The sequence below is a fragment of the Pseudorca crassidens genome, chromosome X, assembly GCF_039906515.1.
Source record: "Pseudorca crassidens isolate mPseCra1 chromosome X, mPseCra1.hap1, whole genome shotgun sequence".
Taxonomy (NCBI): domain Eukaryota; kingdom Metazoa; phylum Chordata; class Mammalia; order Artiodactyla; family Delphinidae; genus Pseudorca; species Pseudorca crassidens.
In genome coordinates, this window is record NC_090317.1 from 70,918,362 (window position 1) to 70,945,354 (window position 26,993).

General features: G+C 40.6%; 2 protein-coding genes and 1 non-coding gene across 17 annotated transcripts in view; 2 read left to right on the forward strand and 1 right to left on the reverse strand.

Moving 5' to 3' along the window:
* The window catches only part of PHKA1 (phosphorylase kinase regulatory subunit alpha 1), a 131,184-nt gene extending 125,328 nt beyond the window's left edge, over window positions 1-5,856 (forward strand). For all 8 annotated transcript variants that reach the window (XM_067723853.1, XM_067723854.1, XM_067723858.1 and 5 more), the window contains 2 exons: window positions 1,820-2,020; window positions 3,227-5,856. In XM_067723853.1, coding sequence (XP_067579954.1) covers window positions 1,820-2,020; window positions 3,227-3,400 — 375 coding nt within the window. In that variant the 3' untranslated portion in view covers window positions 3,401-5,856. The remainder of the gene's footprint in view (window positions 1-1,819; window positions 2,021-3,226) is intronic.
* Window positions 5,857-10,624: 4,768 nt separating this feature from the next.
* HDAC8 (histone deacetylase 8) overlaps window positions 10,625-26,993 on the forward strand; it is a 243,008-nt gene continuing 226,639 nt past the window's right edge. For 2 of the 8 annotated variants that reach the window (XR_010940041.1, XM_067723757.1), the window contains exons 1-4: window positions 10,632-11,355; window positions 11,876-11,928; window positions 14,483-14,613; window positions 16,793-16,934. Coding sequence is in view for 6 of the 8 variants with exons in the window: in XM_067723757.1 (XP_067579858.1) it covers window positions 11,131-11,355; window positions 11,876-11,928; window positions 14,483-14,613; window positions 16,793-16,934 (551 nt within the window). In the remaining 2 variants the exon portion in view is untranslated. Of the gene's footprint in view, window positions 11,356-11,875; window positions 11,929-14,482; window positions 14,614-16,792; window positions 16,935-19,564; window positions 21,810-26,993 lie in introns of those variants that run through there. The other 6 variants (XM_067723761.1, XM_067723758.1, XM_067723759.1 and 3 more) reach the window with 6 other exon arrangements.
* Window positions 13,384-13,487, reverse strand: LOC137217742 (U6 spliceosomal RNA). The gene has a single exon (XR_010940243.1). It is a non-coding gene; the product is annotated as a U6 spliceosomal RNA (small nuclear RNA).

Consider the following 26,993-nt stretch of genomic DNA (forward strand, 5'->3'; position numbering starts at 1 on the left):
TTTAATGGTTGATTAAGTTAGGCTGATTTATGTGAGTGTTGCCAGAGTTAGAAATGGCAGATGAGATAGAAATCTAAGAATGAATGAATGAATGACTTCTCATGTCCCCATCCTGCTCATCCCTACCTTTCTCTACTAACATGTTTGTAGACTATAAACCAGTGATCATAAACCAATGGTCCTTAGCTCTAACTATATATCACAGTAACCTGAGCTCCTATCTCCAATTCAGTGGATTAGACTCTCCAGGGATGGGGCATGAGCACCTGTACTTTATTTTTTTATTTTTATTTTTTTTAATTTTATTTATTTATTTATTTACTTATTCATTTATGGCTGTGTTGGGTCATCATTTCTGTGCGTGGGCTTTCTCTAGTTGCGGCGAGCGGGGGCCACTCTTCATCGCGGTGCGCGGGCCTCTCACTGTCGCGGCCTCTCGTTGCGGAGCACAAGTTCCAGACGCGCAGGCTCAGTAGTTGTGGCTCACGGGCCTAGTTGCTCCGCGGCATGTGGGATCTTCCCAGATCAGGGCTCAAACCCGTGTCCCCCGCATTGGCAGGCAGACTCTCAACCACTGCGCCACCAGGGAAGCCCGAGCACCTGTACTTTAAAAAAAAAAAATCCTTAGAATAATCCTGATATATCACCATGGTTGGAAAACATTGCCATGAACCACAGACATAGATTAGGAGGTGCTTTTATATTTTGCTTTTTGCCCAGTCACACTGAAATTATAAAGAAATAGCTTTTATACAAAATCAACAAAGGAGCGAGAATTGGGAAGCTGAGAATAGTAAGACTGGATAGTAGAAAATTCTCAAAAACTCTGGAGTTCTTGTAGATCATGGCTGCAAGGGTGGGTACAGAAAGTTAATGCTGTGTTTCAGGGCTCCACTCCTTCCTAGAAGCCTCTTCCCTAGTAAAGAACACTGTGTCCTCTCTTGGTCTTCTCTCTGCCTTTAAGCAAGATTGAAATGTTAACAGAATTAATAATAATACATACCTGAATGTACCTTTAAGAGTCTCCAAAACACCTTTACACAGTCTTTAATTTGATCTTCAGCACAACTATGTGAGATAGCTAAGGAAGGGATTGTAGTTCCTAGTTCACAGATAAGCATACAAATTTAGAGAAGTGAATTGTCCAAGGTCATAGAACCAGTAACTGACAAAGACAGGACTTGAACCCAGGTCTTTAGACTTCAAATCTACATTGCCACCCTAAAGTATATACTTAATACAGTTTTACCAAAAATTAGCCCTCAATCCCCTTCACCCTAAAATAACTTCATATTTCTTCATGCCCTTTTTAATCTAACAGTATATAAATATTTTACATAATCCTCATCATCACGTATATACAATTTTAGTTTCTACTTAGATTTTTCCTTTATCCACAGTCATCTTATTTATTCTTTTAATGATTCTATAGAAACTCATGAAGTTGCTGTACCATGATATGCCATTATTTACACAACCATTCCCATGTTTAGATTACTTCTAGTTTTCCACTTGTGACTAATGCTGCTATAAAACACTCTTGCACATAGGGCTTTTCTCCTCTCTTGAATTATTTCCTTAGGATGAACTTCCAGAAGGAGGATTATGGATTAGAGGGCATTGATACTTTTATGACTCTTGTTATGCTTGCCAGATTGCCTTCAAAAACAAGATTGAACCTATGTACTCACTCAATTATATTAAAGGAGACTGAAGCAGTACTCTTGGCTACAGTATTTCTTCTGCCTTTCAGAATAGGTAATTGATGTCTCCTGCATGATGGGCTCTTAGGAAGTGATTTTCTTCTTCTCTATCACAGATGACTCCAGGTGAGATTAAATTCTCTGTTCACGTGGAGTCTGTCCTGAATCGTGTACCTCAGCCGGAGTACCGCCAGCTTCTGGTTGAAGCCATCCTTGTCCTCACCATGATGTCAGACATTGAAATTCATAGTATTGGAAGCATCATTGCTGTGGAAAAAATAGTGCATATTGCCAATGACTTGTTTCTTCAAGAACAGGTAGGCAAACCTGTTGTTTTCTCAAAGAGGAATGTCTGATACTAACCTGACTGCATTCAGAGCTCTTCAAGAAGCCAAGGTCACTTTCTTGTGTCCTCTTCCTCATAGCTCTTTTCTAGGCCCCCTTTGTAGTGGCTCTGAGCTCTATCTGTAAAAGAAGTAAGCTGTGGGATGACCTCTGTCTTTTACCATGAGTTTTGTGGTTGTGTTACATGGTAAAGTTGCCTGGAACTCAGGAGACTTTTATGCTTTTCGTCATATTTCAGACTACTTTTATCACACTACTTTTCGTAGCGATAAGGACTTAATAAGAAACTATTGGGTAGTATATCCTTTCTGGACTATTAAGGAAAAGAGAAGATTTGATTTTGGTTTTGTTTTGGTTTTGCTTTTCTCTCTTACCTGTAGGAAAATATTAAAGTGAAACTTTTAATTCTACATTTCCTTATTTTCTTAATAAATCTTATTCCAGGAAATAAAGCACATTTTAAAAATGCAAACTATTGAAAGCTTTCCAAATATTTCTTAGATTAAGAGTAGGACCACATAAAGTGAAGGACATGCACTGCTGTTAATAGAACAGTCTCCAAAACATGTAATCAGTGTTTCATTCTATTAGGCCCTGGGGGGGAATGCAAAGGAAATTAAAAGTTTCTCTAGGACTTTTCAAGGATTTTCTAGGACAGTCCTAATTTTAAATATTCTGATTGCTCTTAGTTCGTTGTAGCAGAAAATGTGATCCCTTTTAGGCATAGACTCTAGATTGGAAAGCTTGAGGTCTATTTGAATTAAGTCGACTTAGAAAGAAATAATGATGAAATGCAAGATAAAATAATACATGCTGAAATCAGTGGTACTAGAAGGATTCAGACCAAAGTCCCTCTAGGGTGATTTGTAAGTATTAACATTTGACTCTTTAACAAACACAACTGTAATTACCTATTATATTTAACTTTCAAAAATTCAAAACAATTAATGCTTTAAAAATAATTTCATGTGATTTTAGGATCTAGTGAAAAATGCATATATAGAAACTCATAGTCACCATTTTGTGCATAACCCTGATCCCTTCCTGTCTAAACAGCCTAAGATCCAACTAGTTGGTGATGGGGAGGAGGCTCTGAGTTATTCTAATCAGGACTTTAATTAGTAGGATTAGTAATTTTTCCTTTCCCCTGTGTTCTCCCACCCTTAAAAACCAAACAGAAAACCCTCGGCGCAGATGATATCATGTTGGCCAAGGATCCTGCATCTGGCATCTGTACTCTTCTGTATGACAGTGCACCCAGTGGCAGGTTTGGCACCATGACCTACCTCTCCAAGGCAGCTGCCACCTACGTGCAGGAGTTCCTGCCTCACAGCATCTGTGCCATGCAGTGAGGCCTCTAGGCCCTGGCTGCTGGGAGCCTTTTGACAGCTGGCTCCTGCCTCATTGTGCATGGAACTGAAATGTGATGGCCTGATCACTCCCGACCGTGCCCCTTTCCAACCCATCCCTCCCAAGAAGAGCGAACTTTTCTGATAAACTAACTGGTGTAGAAGACGTGAACCCTTGCCTGGAGGCATCTGCTCACCCAGGCTTTTCAGTGCCTTAATTCTTTCATGGTTCATAAAAGTTTGCATGTGTTTTTATTCTCTAGATCTGTTACAACCTTAGTTTTCTAACTCCTGTTTGGGGAGCAGGTGTTAATAATAACTTATTCCTAAAGTTTGATTTTTCTTATGTTTGGTTCATTGTGTGAACGAGTAGTGGGTGCTTTGGAACATTATTTCAAGTGAGTAAACCCTAAATTGTTGGACTTTATGCTGCTATAAATTGGAAATGTCTATCCTAAGTGCCTTTTCTTGGGAAAAGAGTACCAGATCATGGTTTTCTTCTTTACTCACATGCTGCCTCACACTGAATGATGAACTCCTTTCTGTGCAGAACTTACTGTCTCTGCTTTTGCCTTCTCTATATCGGCACACATAATTCTTACTCTCCCTTTGGTGAAATATCAAAAAAATGCAAGTGCAGTGTGCATATTTAAGGATTTCGGTATTAACACTTAAAATCACATTTTATGAAGATTGCTGGTACTCAAAGATGTATTTGTAGTAGAAAATGCAGAATAACCCAGAGAAATGGAGCCAGGATCCCAATTCCAGAAAGGAGGGGGGCAGAAGAGAAGATGTCTGGGTAGAGTCTTACACCTAGGAAACAGAGAAGGAATTAGAGATGGGTTAGTGCCCTGAAGAGAGCCTTGTACACTAATCCATGGCTCTGAAGAGTGGGCCAGCATACAACACAGAGAATAATTGAAGCCTCTGTCTTTGGCGAACAGGCATATAGCAGTCCAGTCTATAGCTGCTTTACTGAGCACTCTTTCTTTGTGCTCACCTGGTCTCCGTCTCACTCACCTATTCACTCTCTATAGCATCCACCCCCTCCAACTCCCTGCCCTCCTATCTACTTTTAAACTCATTCATTTACATTTTTACTTCCTGATTCTCTGTGTTCATATCTATGTATATCTTGATATCTGCAGGCATGTATCTGTCTCTCGTAAACACCTGCATTTGTATGTGTGTCTAAGCACACGTGGGAATTTTTCTGAATGTTAAGTAGTTTTGACATGTCTGTATATCTGTCTTTATCTACATTTGACAAACTGAGTTAAGTATGTAAATATGAGTGTTGTGTGTGGGAGAGGGGTGTGACTATGGCCTCAGGCTGATACGCAAAAGATAGTGGAGGATTCCTTGAGTCCTCTTTCCTAGTCTCATGTTTAGGTAGCCAGTTGAAGAATGTTTCTCCTAACTTTCTGTCTTAGTTCCAGGCCACTATAACAAAATACCATAGACAGGGTAGCTTAAACAGCAAACATTTATTTCTCACAGTTCTGAAGGCTGAGAGATACAAGATCAAAGTACCAGCAGATTCAGTGTCTGGTGACGGCCCTCTTTCTGGTTTGTAAATAGCTGCCTTCTTGCTGTATCCTTACATGGCACAGAGAGAGTGAGCTCTCGGCTCTTCCTCTTTTTCTCAGGGCACTAATCCTACCATGGGGACTCTACCTGATTATCTCCCAAAGGCTCCCACCTCCAAATACTTTCACATTGGGGATTAAGGCTTCAAGATATGAATTTTGGAGGGATGCGAACATTCAGTCCATAGCATTTTCCTTCTCCTGTTAAGACTCTACTAATTTCCCTGTTTATACTCAGATAACCTCCTACTTCAATCCCCTATTTTCCTTCAGATTTTTTCAGGTTTTTCTCCAAGAATGGGGATGGGGGATTCTCTAAATAATTGTAACAGAACCAGTGACAATATTATGAGTACACATGAATAAATGAGCATAGTAGGGTGATAGAAAACAGATAGTGGAAACAAAGAAAGGATGGCCAAACTTTTCAGTACCTCTCTTATAGGAAATGGAAACACACAGTAAGTAGCTTTCTGATTACGTGATTTTCTGGTCACATATAAAGAAAATTTACACCCTGTTCTGAAACTGTCTTTTCACTGGCTGCAAGTGTACCCCAGCCACAGAGAGTACATCTGGAGTGGCACAGTTGAAAGCCACCACTCCCTCCCACACAAATTTACCTGAACTGACCCTGATGGCTACATTTCTCTGGGTTTATGAAGTTATCTATCACTATGCTTCCCACACACAGCTACTTCACTTTTAAAGCAACTGTTTAGAAAACTTGATTCATATTTTGTTCATTTTAAGCATGTGGTACTAAAAAACACATTGGACACTTTTTAAGCACTTATGTTTTGAAAACAGAATAAAAAATTAGAATTTCCAATTAAATCATGTCTGGTGCCAATGTGCAAAACTTTATATGTGTTTCTGTGATTGGAGTTTATTTCATGGCTCTATTTTACATACTCTAATTATGCGGTACAGTCAAAGTTCATAATTGGATCAAAGTAGAATAATATTAATACATAAATCATATATTATACATTATATAATATGGTATGTAATATATGTAAAGAAATGCAGTTTTATCATTCGAGTGCATGACTGCTCAAACTAGGCTCACTGAATTCCAACTAGCTTATTGACATCTGTCGGGAGCCTGTTCTGATGAATGAATAAGACTGATTTTTGGTCAGCATTATAATTGTTTGCAGGTGGTGCTCCTGCACAACTGGAGGGTACCTAAAAACAGTTCGTTCTCCTAAGTGTTATAACTATTCGGCAGAATCTTGTTCAACTACTCATTAGCCTTTTGTGTAACAAGAGAGGGTTTATCCAGCAAGGATGAACAGTCTCTGCAGTCCCATCCTGGTTAATTAGGTTATACTACATTCTGAGAATTTTATGCAGCTGATGGGTCCAAAGTTATTCTTACTCTGACCCTTTTCTACTTACCAAATACCTAGTACCTGTACTAATGCAATGGAGATAAATATAGTGTCTTCCACACTTAGTCTTCATTTCCTATTAAACTTGAGTGACCTTAGGTCTTGGTTTGCCCAGGACAGTCCCCGTTTATGCCTGTTGTCCTGGCATAATTATTAATAGCACTCTCTGTCACTCAAAAGTGTCCCAGTTTGGATGGTATGGTCACCCTCTATTTAGCAGAAGTCCGATTTCTTTTAAGGCTAGGCCTAAAAGCAAAGGACCTGTTCTCAAACCAGTAACAGTACTCTTGCAGTAACGGTATATGGGTGAGGATAGCAATGGGGTGGAGACTTTCCCCCAAATTGAGGAATATTTGGCATAATAGCTCTTAAATGATAATCAATATTTGAGTGCTTACCAAATGCCAGACATTGTTATACAGGCACTTGGTATGACCATCTTATTCTGTTTTCACAGTCACCATGTGAGTTAATTACTGTTGTCATCCCCATCTTCCATATGAGGGAACTGAGGCACTAAGCATTATAAGCAAATTGTTGAAAATCAGACAGCCAGGAAGTGGTAGAGCTTGGATCTGAGCTCAAGCAGTTTGACTCTATAGAGTTCACATTCTCAACAATGACACTCTCCAAGGAAAAGACATTAGGAAGTGGTGTGAAAACAAGGGTCAGTTGGTTCACTACAGTTGAGATATCAGTGGGCATATTGTAAAATGCACAAAGAAGGTGGCCAGAGGGGTGGTGACTTCTTAATGTGTTTGCTTTCCCTTCTGCCTGCTTCTGCCAGCAAGTGAAGGCAGAGGAGATCATCAAAAGAAGTGGCATAGCCCATCCTGACCTTGCTGGTTCAAAAACTACCTTTAGCAAAAATGGCTAAGGAAAGTGAGGCCAAGAACTTGTCCAGGGTCACCACACTAGTAAACTTTGGAGCCAAGATTCAACCTATTTCCTCTGACTTCAAGTCCTCTGACTGCAAATCTGGTGCTTTGAGGAAGGTTTTCTTCCCAAGTTAAGGATCGTATGGGTATTAAGCTTGTGGAAAGTTGAGGTTGGGACCTGTGGCATGGTTTGTGCTCTATCTTAATCATGAATAAGGGTGCAGCCTCCCTGTGGGATTTGCTGTTGCAGATCCTTGTGCAACAATTTATCTTTTTCCATAGTTGAATCATCTTGCCACATTGTATGCCAAATGAGGATACTGTTTCCAGTTTAAAAGCAATGCTCCCCATGTTGAAGTGTTCAGCTACCTGTTGCTAGAACTGAAAGAACACATGGAAAAATCAATTTTCACATCAGAGTCCAGACTTTAGAGTCTCAGTTGGCCAGTCTGTATCCTGCCCTCCTTCTCCACTGTCTATCCATGAAAAGCCCTAGACAAGTCCTGTTTCCTCCTTATATTGCCAACTTGTCATGATCTCACCTTTTAGTCAACTCCTACAGCCCCATAGACTCCTTCCCCTCTGTAAACATGTGCATTTCTCTCTTATTCTAAAAAAATATTCCTGGGCTCTGACATCCCCCTAGGTTGATATACTATAATAATTCCTTCCTTTCACAATCAAATTTCTTCAAAAAGGAAGTTACACTTGACAGCATTGGCTTCACTCATTAACCCCTTGCAATCTGGCTTCCTCCCTTGCCTCGTGTGTTTTTCATAGAGCACCAGTGAACTCCTAATGGCAAAAGGGGTTTCTGACCCTTTTGCAATACATGACATTGTTACTACCTCTCCCTTCTTGTAACCCTCTCATCCCTTGATTTCTGTGAAACTGTACCAGTTCTCACCCAACTATTACTTTTTTGTCTCCTTTTTGGCATCTTTCTCTCCCAACTCCCACAAACGGCATTCTCCCAAATCACTCTCTTCTTCCTAGCTCAAAGATTCTCACCATGGCGTGGGGCAGGTTTTAAAAAGTGACATGATCTGATTTACATTTTTTAAGAAGCTCACTCTGCGGCTACAAAAAGAATGGATTGTAAGTCAACAAGAGTGGAAGTAGAAGCCAGCTAGGTATTGCAGGAAGTCCAAGTGAGAGATGACAGTGCCAGGACTGGGGTGACGACAGTGCAGAGGAGAGAAGTGGAGGTAGTTAAGACACGTCTTGGAGGTGAAACCAATGGAAATTGATGGATTAGATTTGGGAGTGAAAGAAAAGGAGGGAATACAAATAACTCCCAGGTTTCTGGCTTAGGCAACTGGATAGACTTTGGTATCTCTACTGAGCTATGAAAGATGGGGAAGGGGTGGCAAAGACTTGGATAGGAAAATCAGGAGTTTGGTTTGAAAATGTTAAGTTAGATATGATTAGACATCGCAGTGGAGACAGCCATGTTCCCTTGACTATCTCACCCACTGTTATGACTTTAGCTATCTCTTATCTATGTGGGGAAATAAACTGGGTTAAGCACCTGCCCTACCCTCTGAGTTCTTCCTTCTCATTTCCCTCTTCCTTATATTGATACTGCTGGCCTTCTCTTCACACAGACTTTAAGAATTTTCAATAACTTCTCCATCTGCTCTCACCAATATTCAAGTACTAGTAGTAAGGAAGTCCTGTTGAACCTACCCTGTGCATTGTTTCTCCCTCTCTGTTTCCATTGTCCCTACCCTAGTTTAAATCATCATTGCTTTGGAATTCCCTGGCGGTCCAGTGGTTAGGACTCCATGCTTCCACTGCAGGGGGCACGAGTTCTAACCCTGGTCGGGATCCCGCATGCCACGCGGCACAGCCAAAAGAACAAAAAAACAAAACAAAACCATAAATGATCATTATTTCTTATCTGATCCATTGCAGCACTCTCACTGCTTGTAGTCTTTCAATAGTTAATCTTCCCTACACACTACTGCTGTAGAAATCTTTTATTTTAAGATTTCTGTTTATATGTCTCCCCATTTCCCACAGGGTGAAGTCTATTCTCTTTAGTCTAGTATTCAAAACACTTCATGAGCCAGCCCCTTCAACTAAACTAGCCTAGAAATGTTCTCCTTTTTGTTTTTGCTTATGCTGTTGATTCTAGTCAGCATGCCCTCCCCTGGCTCCCTTCTTCACCAGGTAAAATCCCATCTATCCACCAGGACCCTCTCAGATGTCACTGAATAAGAACCCTAGTTGCCATTTACTAAGTACCAGTTATTAAGTACTTAATGCTTAGTTATTAAACAAGCATCCTACATTCATTATCTGACTCTGCTTCTTGTGTATCCGTCTCATCTACAAGAATGCAAATTCCCTGAGAGCAGAGATCAGACTGTAATTCATCTTGAGGATTGAATCCTCAGCTGTACTGTACACTTAGTTGATGTCAGATAAAGTTTGATGAATGATTGAATGATGGCAGAACTTTGAGCTAATTGCTATGGGAAGATACAAAAGGAGCATGAGAGCTTACATTCTAGCTAAAGAAACACATCGCAGGAGAAAAAAAAAATCCAGAATACTAAGTATTGAGGAGATACTAAATGGAGGGTTGAACAAGGTTAGATTTAACACAAAGTCATCCTGGAGGAATCAAGTTTATATAGTAAAGGGAATGTTCAAAAACTTCAGTGTCAGGCAGACCTGGTTTTGAATTCCTGCTTTTCTGTTTGTGTGTGTGACTTTGAACAGTTATTTTCTCTAAACTGCATCTGTAAAATGGGTGTATTACAACCTCCTTTATAGGACTGTTGCAAGGATGAAATGAGATAGTATATCCAAGTGCATATCACAATACTCCATAAATGTTTAAAGAGTAGGGGAAAAAAGCAAACTAGAATATTGGACTGTCTGAGAGGTTAATTCATGTTGATGTGAGAGTTGGGGCCTTGGGCATTGGCTAGTTTGTGTCAGATCATAGGGGCCCCCAGGAACCTGGAAATACTGATGGTAATTCTAAAACTGCTCCAGGATACTCTTTAATGTGAACCCTCACACTAAACCTAAAATATTTCCCTAACTCTTGTATAGCTGCAGAGAAAAAAAGGAGGGAAGGAAGAAGAGCTGCAGTTTCCAAACATCACTGAAAGTATCTGCTTACACACTTAACTCCAAGTGAATTTTCAAGGAGTGATTTGACATCATTGCTTGACTGGAATCTACGAAGCAATTTACAGAGTACCAGCCAGCGTCTTGGGAAAGTGGTACCAGCTTTGCCAGAGTGAATTATTGAGATTGTTAACTCTTATATGGACATGGATAGTTAATGATGAAAAGCAGTGAACTAAGTTGCAGCACAGAATTGACTGTGTAAACTTTTCAAACAGTTTGTACCATTAATTAATCCCCCACCAAAAAGAGCCCGTCTGATGTGTTGGGTGGTGCTGGGCTCTTAGTGGCCACACTGTGTCTGTCTTTAGATATTTATATGGGTGTGTTTGCAGATTGAGACAATTCATAAAGCGTTGACGGTGATCCTTTTTTTTTTTTTAGCGCTAAAACTCAAATTCGCGGCTATTTTAGTAATTAGCCCTGACTCTTCCGCTACTCAAATCCCTCGAAACTACATCTCCCAGCATGCTCTGAAGCTGGTCTGACTTCATCTCAAATGGCCCCGTAGGGCAACAATGGTTAGTTTTGACTGTGCTTATTTGTGCTATAAAATATCGATCCTAATTGGCAGCTATTTGGGCTTTTATATCTGCCGACCTCCGTTTTTGAACTGTAGTCACTAAATGTAGGGGTTCTGGCCTGACAAGGCCCATGCATTTCTTCAATTGGATGGGGAGCAGGGACAGTGTCACCGGCGATCTCGAAACTAGGAGGGAATGTTGACCAGGGAGCACCGCTGCGGCCGATCAGAGGAGCAGGAACCGGAGCCCGGGCTGAGTCCGAAAAAAGCCGGATCCGGACGGTGGCTCCGGAACGGCTGTAAGTGGAAGATGGAGGAGCCGGAGGAACCGGCGGACGGTGGGCAGTCCCTGCCCCCGGTTTACATTTACAGCCCCGAGTATGTTAGCATGTGCGACTCCCTGGCCAAAGTCCCCAAACGGGTAAGAAAGGTTGGGATGAAAGACCGTGGGTTTTGGGGGTGTGGGTGGGAGGCCGGTGGACGGGAGGGCATTAGGAAGCGAAGAGGATACAGGGCTGGGGGAAATCTTCAGCAGAAATTTGGGCGGCTGTACCAGGTGATGGAGGAAGTGTTCCCTTAGAGAGTTTCCTGAGAGCGCAGCGGGGCGTCCAACGGACAGGTGGGGGTGGGGTGGAGGTGCGGGGGAGGGGGAAGGGATGGCATGGAGGGGATGGTGTCTTTACTGCCAGGGATCCCCGAAGTGGAGAAGAAGCTGCAGGAGAAAAGTGTTCCAACACCTCCGTAAGGCCCGATAGCTTGCTCCTTAGCGATTTAGATACTTTGTATTGTCTAAAGTGCTTTGTAACTGTTAAGTAAAAAGGGAGGGGAGTTAAAAGTTAGTTCCTTTGTTCAGGATGATGAAGTCGATGGAATTTCTCTGAATTAAACATTTGAGACTATTTTCTGCCTTTTTTTTCTTCCTTTTTTGCTGATGTTTTTAGGCCAGTATGGTACATTCCTTGATTGAAGCATATGCACTGCATAAGCAAATGAGGTAAGTTGTGCTTGAACAGAGCCCTGAACCCAGGTGTTCATAGCCTTAACTTCCTGCTTCACAGTGGGGCTAATTAGGGAGAGAATGGTCCTTTTTTAAAAGTTTTTTGTGATTCACAGTGTTGGTAATCTGCCTGTAACCTAGTAAAAGCTCTTGAAGAATTAAGAAAACTCGAAAAAAGTACATGAAGCAGTTAAGAAATAGGACTTTATTGCTGGGAGGGAAGTATCCTAGGGATAGGTGTTTTGTGGAGGTTTCGGGGTGAGTACTTTTGGGTACTAAAACCTATCTGATAGAAAAAAAGATGTTCAGCTGGGAGGTGTTCTGGTTTTGGGGTTGTTTGTTTTTTGTCTTTCCTAAGCCAGCTCTGAGAGTATGGGTTCAACTTAAGACTTTTAGATACACCATTACCACCACCAAACTTTAATGATGAGCCTGAAGACAGTCAAGACCAAAGGAAACTCCTGGAGCCAAGGCCATAACTCAGCACAGAGCTAAGTGCTTCTTTAAAAAAAAACAAAAAAATGAAGTTGCTGTTTGTTGTTATAAGAGTAAATATTAGAACCCTGACACTTGTAGGATTATTTGTGACATTTTCTGGCCAATTGGGTGAACATCTGTCTATGCTGGCTAGTGTGATATGCTTCATTTATCTCCCAGAAGGTAGTGTAAATTTTATCCTTATTATTAACAAAATCATTTATTGAGTATCTTCTTTATGAATGTTTTTCAACCGTTTTTTAACCCATAGGTTTGGTAAACAGAAAAACTACATGCTTTCCATTAAAGTTATTTAACAGTTCAAAAAATTACTTTGACAAACAAGAAATCAAAGCAAAGCAAAACTGTCTAATTTCCTTGCTGTTAAGTAGGGAGGCTCTCAGTAAGGATTTGTTAAGGAAGAGGAAGGGTATTAAAAGAGGGAGCAATTAGGGCCGGGAAACATGGTACAAGAAACTGTAAAATTTTTATTTTAATGGGCAGAGTTATCACTTCTGAGGGTGTAGACATGTTTTCTTGAAGAAGAAGCAAGACTCCTTGGATCTTAGCTATATATATTTACTTTTTGAGGCTGAGCTTGCTTGGTGATGGTAGTAGCCTGTATAGCCATATTAATTCAGGAGAAACTCATGGGCATGTTCCCCTTCAGCAAACAAAAAAAACACTAATGCCTCCCTGTGGCCTGGGTCATGCGTTTTAAACTTGAATGTGCATATGAATTACCTTGTTAAAATACAGATTCTTTTTTTTTTAATTGTATAGTTGATTTACAATGTTGTTTAGTTTTTGGTGTACAGCAAAGTGATATATATATATATTCTTTTTCATATTCTTTTCCATTATGGTTTATCACAGGATATGGAATATAGTTCCCTGTGCTATACAATAGGACCTTGTTCTCTTTCCATTTTCTATATAATAGTTTGCATCTGCTAAGCCCAAACTCCCAATCCAAAATATATGGAATGTTTCACAAATTTGAGTGTCATCCTTGCATAGGGGCCTTGCTAATCTCTGTATCATTCCAATTTTAGTATATCTGCTGCTGAAGTGAGCACTGAAGTACAAATTCTGATTCAGTAGGTCTGAGGGGAGGCTGAAATTCTGCCTTTCTAACAAGCTCCCAGGTGATGCTGCTGCTGGTCCATAGACCCCCCTTTGAGTGGTGAGGGCTAGAGAGCAGTAGTGGCAGTGGCAGAGTCAGGAAGAGGATATGGGGACTAGGCAGCTAGAAGTTAGAGGTGGTTAAGTCCTGTTGTTAGGTTAGCACCCTGTATTCTCTCCGTCACTCCTATTTTCACTTCTTGTGAACAGTGGGTTGAGAGCTTCTGAGCAAAGCCCAGTTCTAGCCTGTTTGCTCCTTCTCTCCTTCCTCTCAGAGGCAGATGTGAGGGACCAATTATAGAAACTTTCACATTTTTTGGTTGCCTATTTTTTAATCCTTTAATATTAATAATAATGACAGTTATCCACAAGGCATTTTCATGTATGTTATCATTTAATCTTCCCATAAGATATCCCCACTTTACAGATGAGGAAACTGAACTACAGAACAGTCAGCTTATCTGAGGTTATAGAGCTGGTAATTAGGACGGGAAGCCAGTTCTCTGACTCCAAATTCAAAATTCATGACAATACAGCTGCCTATTAAAGTAAAAATGTAGTTGAAAGGATTGTATTTGCCCAATTAGGAAAACTGATTCAAATGAAAATATCTCTTCCTACTGGTTTGTCATGAAAGTTGTAACTCACAGAGCAAAATTTGTCTAATACCTGATTATTTAACTTAAATATAATAACTCTTTTTTTTAACCTGCCTATAAACTCAAGGGAGATATCTATCCTCTCACCCCTTTTTAATGGAGTCAACATGTAGATGTGAGGAAATGAAGACTGTATTGCAGTGGAGGAACAGAACGTGTTTATTGCTTCAGCCTCCTGGAACCAGAAGCTGGAAGTTGTATTTTCACTCCAACTGCTGGCTCCTGCTTCCAGGTTCTGGCATACTCTGGATCTGACTCACTCACCTTTCTTTGTTCCCTGTTATTATTAGGATAGTTAAGCCCAAAGTGGCCTCCATGGAGGAGATGGCCACTTTCCACACCGATGCCTATCTGCAGCATCTCCAGAAGGTCAGCCAGGAAGGAGATGATGATCATCCAGACTCCATAGAATATGGACTAGGTAAAGTCATTACTAGGCAATGATGGGAGATAGATGACCTCCATCTATAGATCATAACTACTTAATCTTTTATAACTTGCACGATGGTCTTTAATACTTTTAAATTAACAACTAATGTGTTAACCACAATATTAATCTTCCTTTAACCACACTCCCATATGAATTGAGCAAAATTAATGCTGGATCAAATGGAGGAAAACCTTTCAGTTGCTTGGCGCCCTAATAGCAGAGCCCAGATTGGGTTTGGCTGTATGTACACTGATTTAACTGTCCTGTGACCTTATATTTTAACTTCAGTGTATATTTATATTCTTGCTAAGTTTGATGCCTTATCTCTCATTAAACAGCTGCATTTTTAAAAGCCATAAGTGGCCAATAGGATAGTCTAGAGAAACAACATGATTTAATAGAAGAACACTGGACTGGAGGTATGTGTATAGGGCGGGGGTGCGGGCTTAAGACACCAGGGGGTCCCAGACCTGGCTCTGTGTCATCACAGATATGACATATCACCTCTCAGTCCTCAGTTTCTCCATCTATAGGATGTGACTAGTTAATCTTCAAGGTTTAGTCTTTCTAGCTGTAATACTGAATAATTCCTTCCCCGGCATTGAAGGTGTTTAGCTCTCATTTTGGAGCTGGTGTTAGCACAGTAGCTTTCTGGTAGGGTATGTTGTTGTCATACCTCAATCTACTCCTCCTAATAGGGTACTGGACCCAATTCCAATGTGTGGAGGGGGGAATTTCCCCCCACACCACCAAACAATGCTCAGGACACCAGCTTGGTGTCCTACAATTCAACTCAGTTCTGACACTCTCTACCCGGAGAGAGCATCAGATTCCGCAGGTGAAGTGCTCAGTCCCACAAGACTTCTCTCCACATCAGACATCAGTTGCAAACCCAAGCTGTTACCTGTGCTCTGGCTGACAGGCTGCAAATTGGAGGTTCTAGCAACCTCACCAACTCAGAATGCCAAGCACAAGTCCAAGTTGTTACCTGTGCTTCTGACCAACTCTCTATAAATCAGAAATTCCCATGACCCCCTCGAATTTAATTAATTTGCTAGAGCGGCTCACAGAACCCAGGAAACCCATATATTCACTAGATTACCAGTTAATCATTAAAGGATATAACTCAGGAACAGCCAGATGGAAGAGGTGCATAAAGGCAACGTATGGGGAAAGGGCATGGAGTTTCCATGCCCTCTCCAGGTGTGCCACTCTCCCCAAATCTCTACGTGTTCACGAACCCAGAAGCTCTCCAAACCCTCTCCTTTGGGGTTTTTATGGAGGCTTCATTACATAGGCATGAATGATTAAGTCATTGGCCAATTGGTGATTAAGCTTGTTGACCTAAACAAGTAGGCTGCCAGATATTTCTCCATCAAAGATGGGTTTGTTTGGGATCAGCAGAGAATTGCAATTTGGGGTCTGCAACCATGGCAAGCCATGGCAAGGGAAGGAGAACACTTTTACAGAGAGGGAAAGGAACTTGGGAGAGCTATGGTTTAAAAAAAAAAAAAAGAGTCCATGGCTTTTTCATTGAGTCCTTGCCAGGAAAGAAAAGTCTTTCTTCTTGTTAAACTTGGTTATTGTTTCAGGGTGTGAGAGCGCCCCCTTCTGGTCTCCTGACTATTTAATTTAAGTTTCTGTTTATTCATTTTTTACAAACTCAATCACCAGTTCCTCTGGCCTCACACAGGAGGTCAGGGGGATGGAACTGATAGTTCCAACCCTCATAATTCTACTGGCAACCAACCCCCATCCTTAGATGTGGTCCACAAGTTACCTCATTAATACAACCAAGACACATCTATAACTCATCATTTAGGAATTCCAAGAATTTTAGGAACTCTGCCACAAACTGGGAAGAAATACAGTTGATCCTTAAACAGCGCATGGGTTAGGGGCACCCACCCTCCGTGCAGTCGAAAACCTGAGTATAACTTATAGTTAGCCCTCCACATCTGCAGTTGCGCATCCGCGGATTCAACCTACTGCTAATGGTGTAGTACTGTAGTATTTACTGCTGAAAAAAAATCCACCTGTAAGTAGGCCTGCGCTGTTCAAACCCATGTTGTTCAAGGGTTAACTGTATATTCTTTATTATAAGTCATAATATCACACCCCTCTTTATCCAGCTTATTTTTTAACAAGCTCTTCTGATGTTTGCCTGAAGGTTATGACTGCCCAGCCACTGAAGGAATATTTGACTATGCAGCAGCTGTAGGAGGGGCTACAATCACAGCTGCCCAGTGCCTGATTGATGGAATGTGCAAAGTAGCGATCAACTGGTCTGGAGGGTGGCATCATGCAAAGAAGTAAGAAAATGACCTTTCTGCTTTCTATCTCTTTCCTTGAGTCAGTTTCTTATTTATGTAAACTCTTATGTTTATTGTATTGGCAGTTATTGAGAGACGTGGGGGGTGTGTGTGTATGACACTTTACTACACCTTCTGAAGAGATACAAGTAAAATAAAAGATGACATAATATAGTGGAAAGTGTACTATTGAAAGTCAGGACACCTGGGCTTTATGCCTACTTTTTCTACAAACTTGACTGACTGACTTGGACAGATTAACCTCTCTCGGTCTCAGTCTCTTCATCAGGAAAATGGGCAGAGCAAAGGATATTAATCTAGATATCTAGACAATCTCTAAATTCCTTTTAAGCTTTCTGGAAATTCCCCTGTCTTCAAGGAACTTATACTCTAGAAACATTATTAAAACTAGAATAATTGGGGAGCAACATCAATTTTGGTACCAATTGAATATATGTATGAGATGAAGAGATTTAGCAATAAGGAGCAGTTAATCATGGAAGTCTTGGAAGAGGTGAATTTTGGAGCTAGTTCTTGAAAGGAGTGGCAAACAGATTTTTGAATAGATGGAGAATTGATGAGAACAGATTTAAAACAAAAGGCTGAAGAATCAAAAAGGAGACTTAGGGCTTCCCTGGTGGCGCAGTGGTTAAGAGTCCACCTGCCAATGCAGGGGACACGGGTTCAAGCCCTGGTCTGGGAAGATCCCACATGCCACAGAGCAATTAAGCCCATGCACCACAACTACTGAGCCCATGTGCCACAACTACTGAAGCCTGCGTGCCTAGAGCCCGTGCTCCGCAACAAGAGAAACCACTGCAATGAGAAGCCCGCGCAACGCAATGAAGAGTAGCCCCCACTCGCCACAACTAGAGAAAGCCTGCACACAGCAACAAAGACCCAATGCAGCCAAAAATAAATAAATAAAATAAATAAATTTTTTTTAAAAAGAGGCTTATGCTGCCATCTCTAAGCAGCAAAGTGGCAACTTAGAGGTGTTACCCTAAGGAGAAAGGGCTTGTGCAACAGCTATTGGGTGCTACTTGGAGTTACAGGAAAAGTCCTTTTTGAGTTTGATGTTAACATTTCAAACAGCTATACTCTGTGTCTGACAGGGACTGCTGAGCCTTATTCAGCATTTGGTATCTTGCTTAAGATGGCTGTAGTACATGTTGGAGGAGAAGGATTTTATTTATTGATTTATTTATTTTTATTGAAGTATAGTTAATTTGCAAAGTTGTGTTAGTTTCAGCTGTACAGCAAAGTGGTTCAGTTATACTTTTCAGATTCTTTTCCATTATAGGTTATTACAAGACGCTGAGTATAGTTCCCTGTGCTATATAGTAGGTCCTTGTTGTTTACCTATTCTATATATAGTAGTGTGTATCTGTTAACCCCAAACTCCTAATTTATCCCCCCCTCCAGAGGAGAGGGAATTTAAAAACTGAATTTATCAATGTGCTATTTGAGTGAAATAAAGCAGCAGTGGTAGGAACTGCCAATGCATCATTCACACACCAGTTGTTCATACTATCTGCCATGACCTTGATACTCTAGTGCTCTTGAGTCTAGAGAAAACAGCACTTTATTTTTCAGAATAAAATCTTGAGCACAACTTCAGCATATGCAGATTAAGGTAATAATATGGAATTCTTTTCATCAAATGGATAGATTTCATGACCAAGGAAATCCTTGAGTAAGTTTACTACTAGAATCTACAACTGAGGTGGTGGAGCATAGAGAAGCTGTGTTTAGTAATGAGTTTTACATGGTCTTAAAAACAAAGAGAAACAACCTGCCTTTTGTTAGTTTTTGCTCTATTAAAAAAATTCAAAATCAAGACAGTGATCTCTAGGAGGGAAAAATGACCCTGTCTGCTTCAAGCTATAGATAAAAGGGACAAAACCAAGCTTCTCTGAACCAAGGACTTCTCTGCCTTCTCATGCTTAGCAAGTTGAAAAGAAAAGTAGTGTGGTTTCATGGGAAATGCCCAGTGCTACAAGTCAGCTCTAGTTTCTGCATGTGGCACTGGAGCAGCTTATATATTTAAATTCACCACTTAAGGCCTCCTAGGGCCTGGGTCAGTTTGCAGTGGAATACCCAGGTACCTGCCACTTCTTATTACTGTTTTGCTGCCAAAGGAAGCACACTCTATCTCCAGCCAATTATGGCTGCCTCTGGGCTGTATGCAGGCGTGGGCATACCCACACGCCATTATCTTAACTGTTTCAGACAGCTTGCAGCTGATCCTACCTGGAAACAGACATGCCTGTGGTAAATATAAATTACCAAGAGTCTCTAGAGATTGCCCCAATTCAGGTCCAAATTCCAAGGCGTTCTTGGCGCCTCTAGAACCTCTGCAGATGGAATACAGGCATTTAGCCCACAAACTTACATCTAGCGGGCATTTATCTCTTATAACCACAATATCTGTTTAAACCCCCGTATCCCCAAATACATGTACAGGTTCATACATGCCATTTATTCATTCAACATGCATTGATTAAGCACCTACATAGTGTCAAGCATATTTTTATCATTACTAATAAGCAGAGATACAGAAATTGAAGCATGGCACATTTTTCCCCTACCAATTTTGAAAAAGAAATCTTTTATTTCGAAATATCCAGGTGCTGGCAGGATTACAGTGAAATTGGCACACTCTTTGAAAACGTTGGAAATGTTAAGAGTGGGGAAAATGTTTGTACCTGTTGACCCAGTACTATTATTCCCAGCAATATTCTAAGGAAATAAACCAATTCTGCCCTCAAGAAGTTTATCTCTTAGAGGTAAGACAGCAAATAATTGCATCTGAAAGCCAAAGAAGAGTGATTTTCAAAGAAAATTCTGCAAAAGAAGAGTAATGAGAGACTAATGCTATTAGATATTAAACATAAAAAACTGTGATAATGAAAACACTGGTACCACTGGTATAAGATTAGACAAATGATGTTATAGTATACTCCCCAAAGAGACTGTTGCATATAAGAATTCAATCAGTTATAAAGGATGTGTTGCAAGTGATTGGAAAGGATTGTTCAGTAAATGATGTTGTGACAGCTTGTAGCATTTATACTCTCATCTCCTGTAATAAACTAAAATAAGTGGCAGCTGGATTGAAGAGTTAAATATAAAAAAGCAAATTAGGAAAAAAACCCTAGGATGAATGAATATTCATCAGGCTTCTAAAGGGGAATAGTTTTCTAAGCTTAGGAAAGAATAGAAGAAAAACAAAGGAAAAGATCAACATATTTGTATAAAATTTTAAAACCAAAATAACTTTTATGGCCATTTCAAAAATAAAATCTAAACACAGACTAGAAAGGCATATTTGACATAAATATGACAAAATGTGACAGGTTTGCATTTTCTCAGACATTCATACAGTATGATGTATAAGAAGAAATACGGGCAAAGAACATGAATAGACAATTTACAAAGGAGTTTTAAGCACAACTGGAAAACATGGGACAGTGTTCATCACTACTAATCAAAGAAATGCAGATAAGTAGGTAACTTATCTAGCCTATCTTTACCTATCTTTACCTCTTTACCTAGCCTATCTTTAATAGAACTGAAAAAAAATGGTACTGAGTTTGCTAGTAATAGTGTGGTTTGGGTCAACCCCTTAAGAAAACAGTTTGGTAGCCAGCATGTATTAATGCCTTTTTATCTAGTAATCTACTTCTGAGAATGTTTCCTAAGAAAATAATTCAAAATATGGAAAAGAAACCTGAAGATATTTACCAGTGTTATTTATTTTTTAAAATTAGACATAACATGAATATCTAGCAATAAGGAAAGGGTGAATCCATTCCATGGAATATTATGCTATTATTTTAAATGATGATTATGAAGACTATGGGGCATTTCAGAAAAATACTTCTGGGTTAATAAAACAGGTTTTAAAATTGTTTGCACACTGCAGTTACAACTTTGTAAAATACATGCATTTTTTTTAGTACATGCATTTTTTTAAAAAAAATTAGTGGGAATGATAGTAGTGGTTATGTTAGGGTGACAGAATTAAAATGATTTTTTTAATGTGTTTTTCTAGTTTTCAAAATTTCAGTAATGAGATTTTTTCTAACTTTTGCAGCTAAAATTTTACCAAAATAAAAAGAGGCAAAAAAATAGTTACAGCAAATATTAACAAAGGGTTAAAATCATTAACTATTCTAACTGATTTTTTAAAACACTAATATTCAGATAAATTAGTAAAAGACATGAACAATTTACAAAAGAGGAAACAAATAGTAAACAAACATGAAAAAATATTTAGTATCGCTAATAATTAGAGGAAGAAAAATTGAAACATTATATATACATGTATATATTTTACTTCTACCAAATTTGAACCAAAGGAAGAAAGATCTTAACTCATACATCTATTATTCTTGGTAATCTAAGGAAATAAGCCAATCCAAAATATGGAAAAGCTGTGTATATGAAGATGGTAATTTCTCTTTCACGTATAATAGCCAAGAAAAAAGGAGGGAAGGAGACCTAAATATTCAACAACAGTGGGATGGTTACGTAGTATACTGCAACATATCCACTTGATGGGCTACTATATAACTATTAAAAATGGTGGTTAGGACAACTGCATAACAAGAAAAAATGCATATCGTATATTGTTGGCTTTGCTTTTAAAGGGCAGGTAGCTACAGCATCATATATTCACTCTGATTAGAGATATGTAAAAAAATATCTGCATATGAAAAGAATTTCTAGAAGGAAATACAACAAAATGATACCAGTGACTTTGTGACGATGATGATAGTATGATATATATATATATATAATATATATACATACACACACTATATATATATACTATATGTATATGTGGGTATACACACACAGATATATACATGTACCTTTTCTCTGTTTTATATATTTTCATATATTTTCTCTAATATGATTATATTACTTTTATTAATAAAACTTTTTATAATAAAATCTGCTTGGAACAAAGTGGGAAGCTGTTACAATAGAGGCATGATATGGTCGGTGTATGCTAGAGTTAGGCACAAGGTAGTGGGGTGTCCAGAAGGAGTGGAATGCACCACTTACTAGTTGTGTATGTGACCTTGGGGTTATTTCAGGAACAGCATGTGCAGAGGCACAGAGGTGTGAAAGCTGAGGGCACTTCCAGGTCTATAATTAAAGCTGAAACCAAGGGCTCCTATAGGCAAGTGGCTGGAGGTGAGGTGGGAGAGGTATGAAGGGTCCTGTTTGCCAAGCTGAACAGCTTGGACTTGATCCTTCAGGTCAGTGGTTCTTGACCTATTTTGGTCATGGACCCCTCCGAAAATCTGATGAAAGCTATATAACACTGTCCCTAGAAAAATGTACATACACAAATTTTTCCTTATAGTTTCAGAAAGTCTAAGGATCTCCTACAGCCCATGTGTGGATCCCTGGTTAAGAACCTTGGTTTAAAAGAGTAAAGAATCACTGAAGGAATCTTTAGCCAGGAAGAGGTAACATGATCAGATTTGCATTTTAGGAATATGATTCTGGCAATAGTTGGTAGATAAATTGGTGAGTGTTGGGGGCCAGAATGTTGACAGAGAAATCTGTTAGGACCTTTACTGTGATAATAATCTATCCTAAAGGAGGTGAAAGCTGTGGTGATGAGCATAGATGAGAGAATAAATTCAGGAGTCATTTAGTAGCTAGAATAGGTAGGAATGGTAACCAGTTTGATATAAATGATAAGGAAGGAGTGATCTAGATTTCTTATGTAGATGACTGAGTAATTGTGTTACCTTTAACCAAGAAGAGTAGGGGATGGGGACTGCTCTGCCTATGGAGCATCTAATTAGAGATGTCTATTAGAGAGTCGGCAATGGGGTCCAGCCTATGACTTCTCAACTTTAATGTGCATACAAAATACCCAGGGATCTTATTAAATTGGAGATTCTGGTTCAGGTCTTGGGGGAACCTGAGAATCTGCATTCCTAACAAACTCCCAGGCAATACTAAAGGCTGCCAATTTGTGGCCCATACTTAGACTAGCAAGAGGCTGGAGCTCAGGAGAATCATCTTCACTGAAGATACAGATTTGGGAGCCAGCATGATAGGTGGTAATTAAAATTAAGGAAATAGACAAACTAACCTGGGAAGCATGTGTAAAATAATACAGGGGAAAAAACTCAAATAATGAGCCTTGTGGAATGCCAGTGTTTACAAGGCAGGCAAGAGAAGAAAGACCTACAAAGTTGAGTCTTGAGAAGGAGTGGTGAGAGAGATAGGAGGAGAATCAGAAAAGACTTATCAGAGAAACCAAAGGTGAACCTCAAGAAGACCGGTTTGGATAGCAGTGTCTTCTGCTGCTGCAGAGCGTGTATTCTCAATGGGAGTGATACTGCCCCCAAGGGAGCAAAAATTGATTCTTGCTGGGGCAGGTGGTAGGGAAGCGGGGGCGGCAAGAAACTTAGATGTTACATAGTTTATGGTTTTCCAAAGGGTCACAGTACATAACAGATGTACAGTACATCTGTGATATAAAATTTCGCGGAGAGGTCAATTAGAAAAAGGTGTCTAAAAAGGCTCCTTGGGTGAGGGAATGATAATGAAAAAATGGTTGAGAAACAGCTGTACAGAAGGAAAGTAAGATTTCTCAGTAAGGAGGTTGTGGTTAAGAAGACTTCAAAGGATGGAGAGGAGTGTGCTGGGGAGACAAGTAGGTGAAGGGCCTTGCAGAAGCAGCACTGTGAAATAACTTGGCGGATTGGGGGAACTACACACATTGCTGGAGGGTTAAGGTTCAAAGTAGATAATGGCAGCAGATGAGGTAGAAAAGTAGGAAATGGCTCATGAAGGGCTTCATGTATGTCGGAGTCACTCAGTTGAAAAATGCAGATTTCTAGACCTCTCAGAGATCTTGATCAGGTAGGTTTGGACTGGGGCATCAGAACCTGCACTTTCAAAATCTAGGGGTGATTCTGATGCACACACTTTGAGAAACTCTTCAGTAGGAAATGGGGGGCACTGAAATATTATGTTAGGTAGTAACGTGGTTAGATTTGTGTTTTAGGAAACTGACTGTAGTTATAGAGGATGGATTGAAGGAGGTGTAGACTGTAGGTCGAGGGACTGAATTGGGTATCGGCACTCTCACTGACAAGTGATGAGGACCTGAACTAAGGCAGAGCAATGAGAGTCAAACCCAGGCAATCTAACTCTTCAACCTGTGTACTTAACCCCTGAATTATACCACCTCAGTACACGGGAGTAGGTGGTGGTATGCAGCAGAGGTAGTACCCAGGGAAATTGGATTCTGAGATTTGGAGATGGAGGTGGAAGCTGGAACTAGAAGCAGATGTGTTGCCTGTATATGAAATGGTAGCACAAACCAGGAAAATGGGTGTGATTACTTAGGGAAAAGGCAGAGAGTGAGGAGAAAAAGAAAGTAGAGCCTCGAACCCCAGGAAATACCAACTTGTAATGGGCAAGTATAAGAAGAAGCCCCAGTGAGTTCAGCTGAAAAGCAGCAATCAGGACTGGCCAGGTAATCGAAATAGAAAGGGACCATAGAATACCAAGGGAGCAGAAGAGTTTAAAGAAGGAAAGAGCTCTCAACAATCCAGAGCAGTACTGAAGTGTCAGTCATATTTGGCAATTAATATAGTCATTAATGACCTTGGTAAGAGAACTTTCTGGAGAGTGATGGGAATACAAACTGTTGAGGGGTGAGCAGGAACTAAAGAAATGGACAAGAAAGGAACATTAATCTGTCCAAAAGTTCAAATGAGAAAGAAAGGAGAGGAGGGCAGTGGCCAAGGGAAACAGGGTTGAGGGCTGACTTGTTGGGTTTGTTTTAAGAGCTTTGAGAACATTTGTAGACTGAAAGGGAAATAACGGAAATATGAGAAGGATAAGAAATGGAGCAAAGTCTCGGAGGAGGCAGGAGAGGATGGGAGGAATGGCTTTGGGAGGAGGAGACCCACCTCTTCTGAAGCCAGAGCAAAAGGAGTCAAGGAGGGTATAGCAGAGAAGTATCTGGGTTGCCTACTAGTGAGTGCTGGCCCCATGGCCTCTACTTTCTCCATGAAATGACTCTTGTCCACTTCTATCACTTGCTCACAGGCCTCTTTGAATTCTTTGATTCTGCTTTTTGTAGTCAGTCTCTTAAGAAGCCATCTTGTCCCATCTAGATCCCCTTAAATGGGACTCACTCTTTCCATGTAAACATGTACTAGGAGGTATTAAAACCCAGCATGGGACAGTGACTCCTAACCTCCAGAATTTGCCAAGATCGCATCTTCTTTGTCCACTTTGACTGGCTGTTTCTCATCCTCACCTCTTCCTGTTTGACTCTGCATTACAGCTCCCAGTATTTTCCTTTATCTCATTCTAATAATCCATTTAAGACTTATTTCCATCTCTAGCTCAACCTGCCCTTCTTCTTGCCACAATTCTGTTATTTGCCATCTTATCCCATGACATTTCAGCCTTCCACCTGGTGACACGGGATCTGTGCCAGCTGGGCCCCCTCTGCCTGCTTCGCTGCTAGGAGAGGAGAGATTATTGCCCTAGAATGCCATTGGTTTCTGGGACTTCCACCTGGGGGCAGTGAATGATAGAGCCATATAACTCTGCCTTGTGTCTTGGCGAACTCAACAAGAAGAATATAGAATGAGACCTCCAGCTCTTAGTTACTGTCCAGCTAGTAGTTGGGATCAAAGCTACTAGAGCTCTGTTCTCAAGAGCTCCAGCTCTTTATGCACAGAGTGAATGCCAGTGGATTGCATTCCAGTTCCAGTTCTCCAGAGTGCTGTATGTGCAGTATAACTCATTAACCAAGCAGCCAGAACCCCCCTCCTCTTCTGACACCATCCCACCTCCAGCCTTTCCAAACCAATAGATGACTGCATGAAAATGGAAACCTGGATTCAGGGTCAGCCACGTCGCCTCAGCACCAAGGCAGACTCCTCCTTCAGCCATGGAGCTCATGTCCTTATCACTTCCTCTTTACACCCATTCCATCCTGGCACCTGCAGAACAGACCCATCATGAGACAAAATAAACAAACCTTTCCCATAGTAGCCCAGATCAGATGAGATCTAGGGAAGATAGTCTAATACAGTGGTTCAGTGTTGCACAGGGAATTCCAGCTCCATCAGTTACCAGCTGCAAAACCTCTCTGTGCCTCAGTATCCTCAGTTGTAAATTAGGGATAATAATAGTACCCACCTTATAGGGTGATGGGGCTTAAATCTGATCATTGTATTAAAGAGCCTAGCAAAGAGCCTGGCACATAGTAAGTGTTTGATGAAAGTCACTTATATCCAGATTGGGTTACACCCAGGGGGTCTTAGGTAGCCTCTCAGGCAAGTCTCTGGTCCAGTGGGGTCCCACTGCCTGTCCAGCTAAAGTGAGCCCTGGTACTGTTTGTCACCCACTGCACTTCCACGTCCCCTTTGCCCGTAAGCTCCTGGCTGAAAGTAGACTATTCACGATCAGCTTAAAGACTCAGGCCCTTTGCTTTATCAAAGTTTCACTGCCAGCCTTCCCTATACCCCTACTCCTCCCAAACATCACATGAATTCACTGTTCGACCTCCACTACTAGGTCCAGCCCATACTCATAAGGCAAATGAGGATACTCCTTACCAAGAGACAGTGGGACCACCCCTAATTGGCAAGGGTGACTGTGCTGTAGTGCTGATATCCAGGACTTTTCTTCTTCCTAAGGAGCAGGTGCTCTCTGAATCTAAAATCAAGGCCTTCTATAAAATAAAAACTCTGGACAGCAGCTGGCAGCGGGATTCATCAGATTCTCCATCTCTTCCACATTAACCTTGAGACCCTTTCTGAAAATAAAAAGCAGGGAGTTCTTCTTGTCAAGATTATTCTGTCCTCAGTGTAATCACTATTCAAAATCCTTTCTGTTACCCCAGAACCTTCTAGCTCAATTCCATAAGGCTCTGGCCTTCACAGGGTTATGTATCCCCTAGGGGCACCTACAACCTCATCTGGATCAAGAAAGGTAATGAATGGAGGATTCCTGTGCAGTGTCCCCACTTGCTTCCAGCAAATGAGATCACAC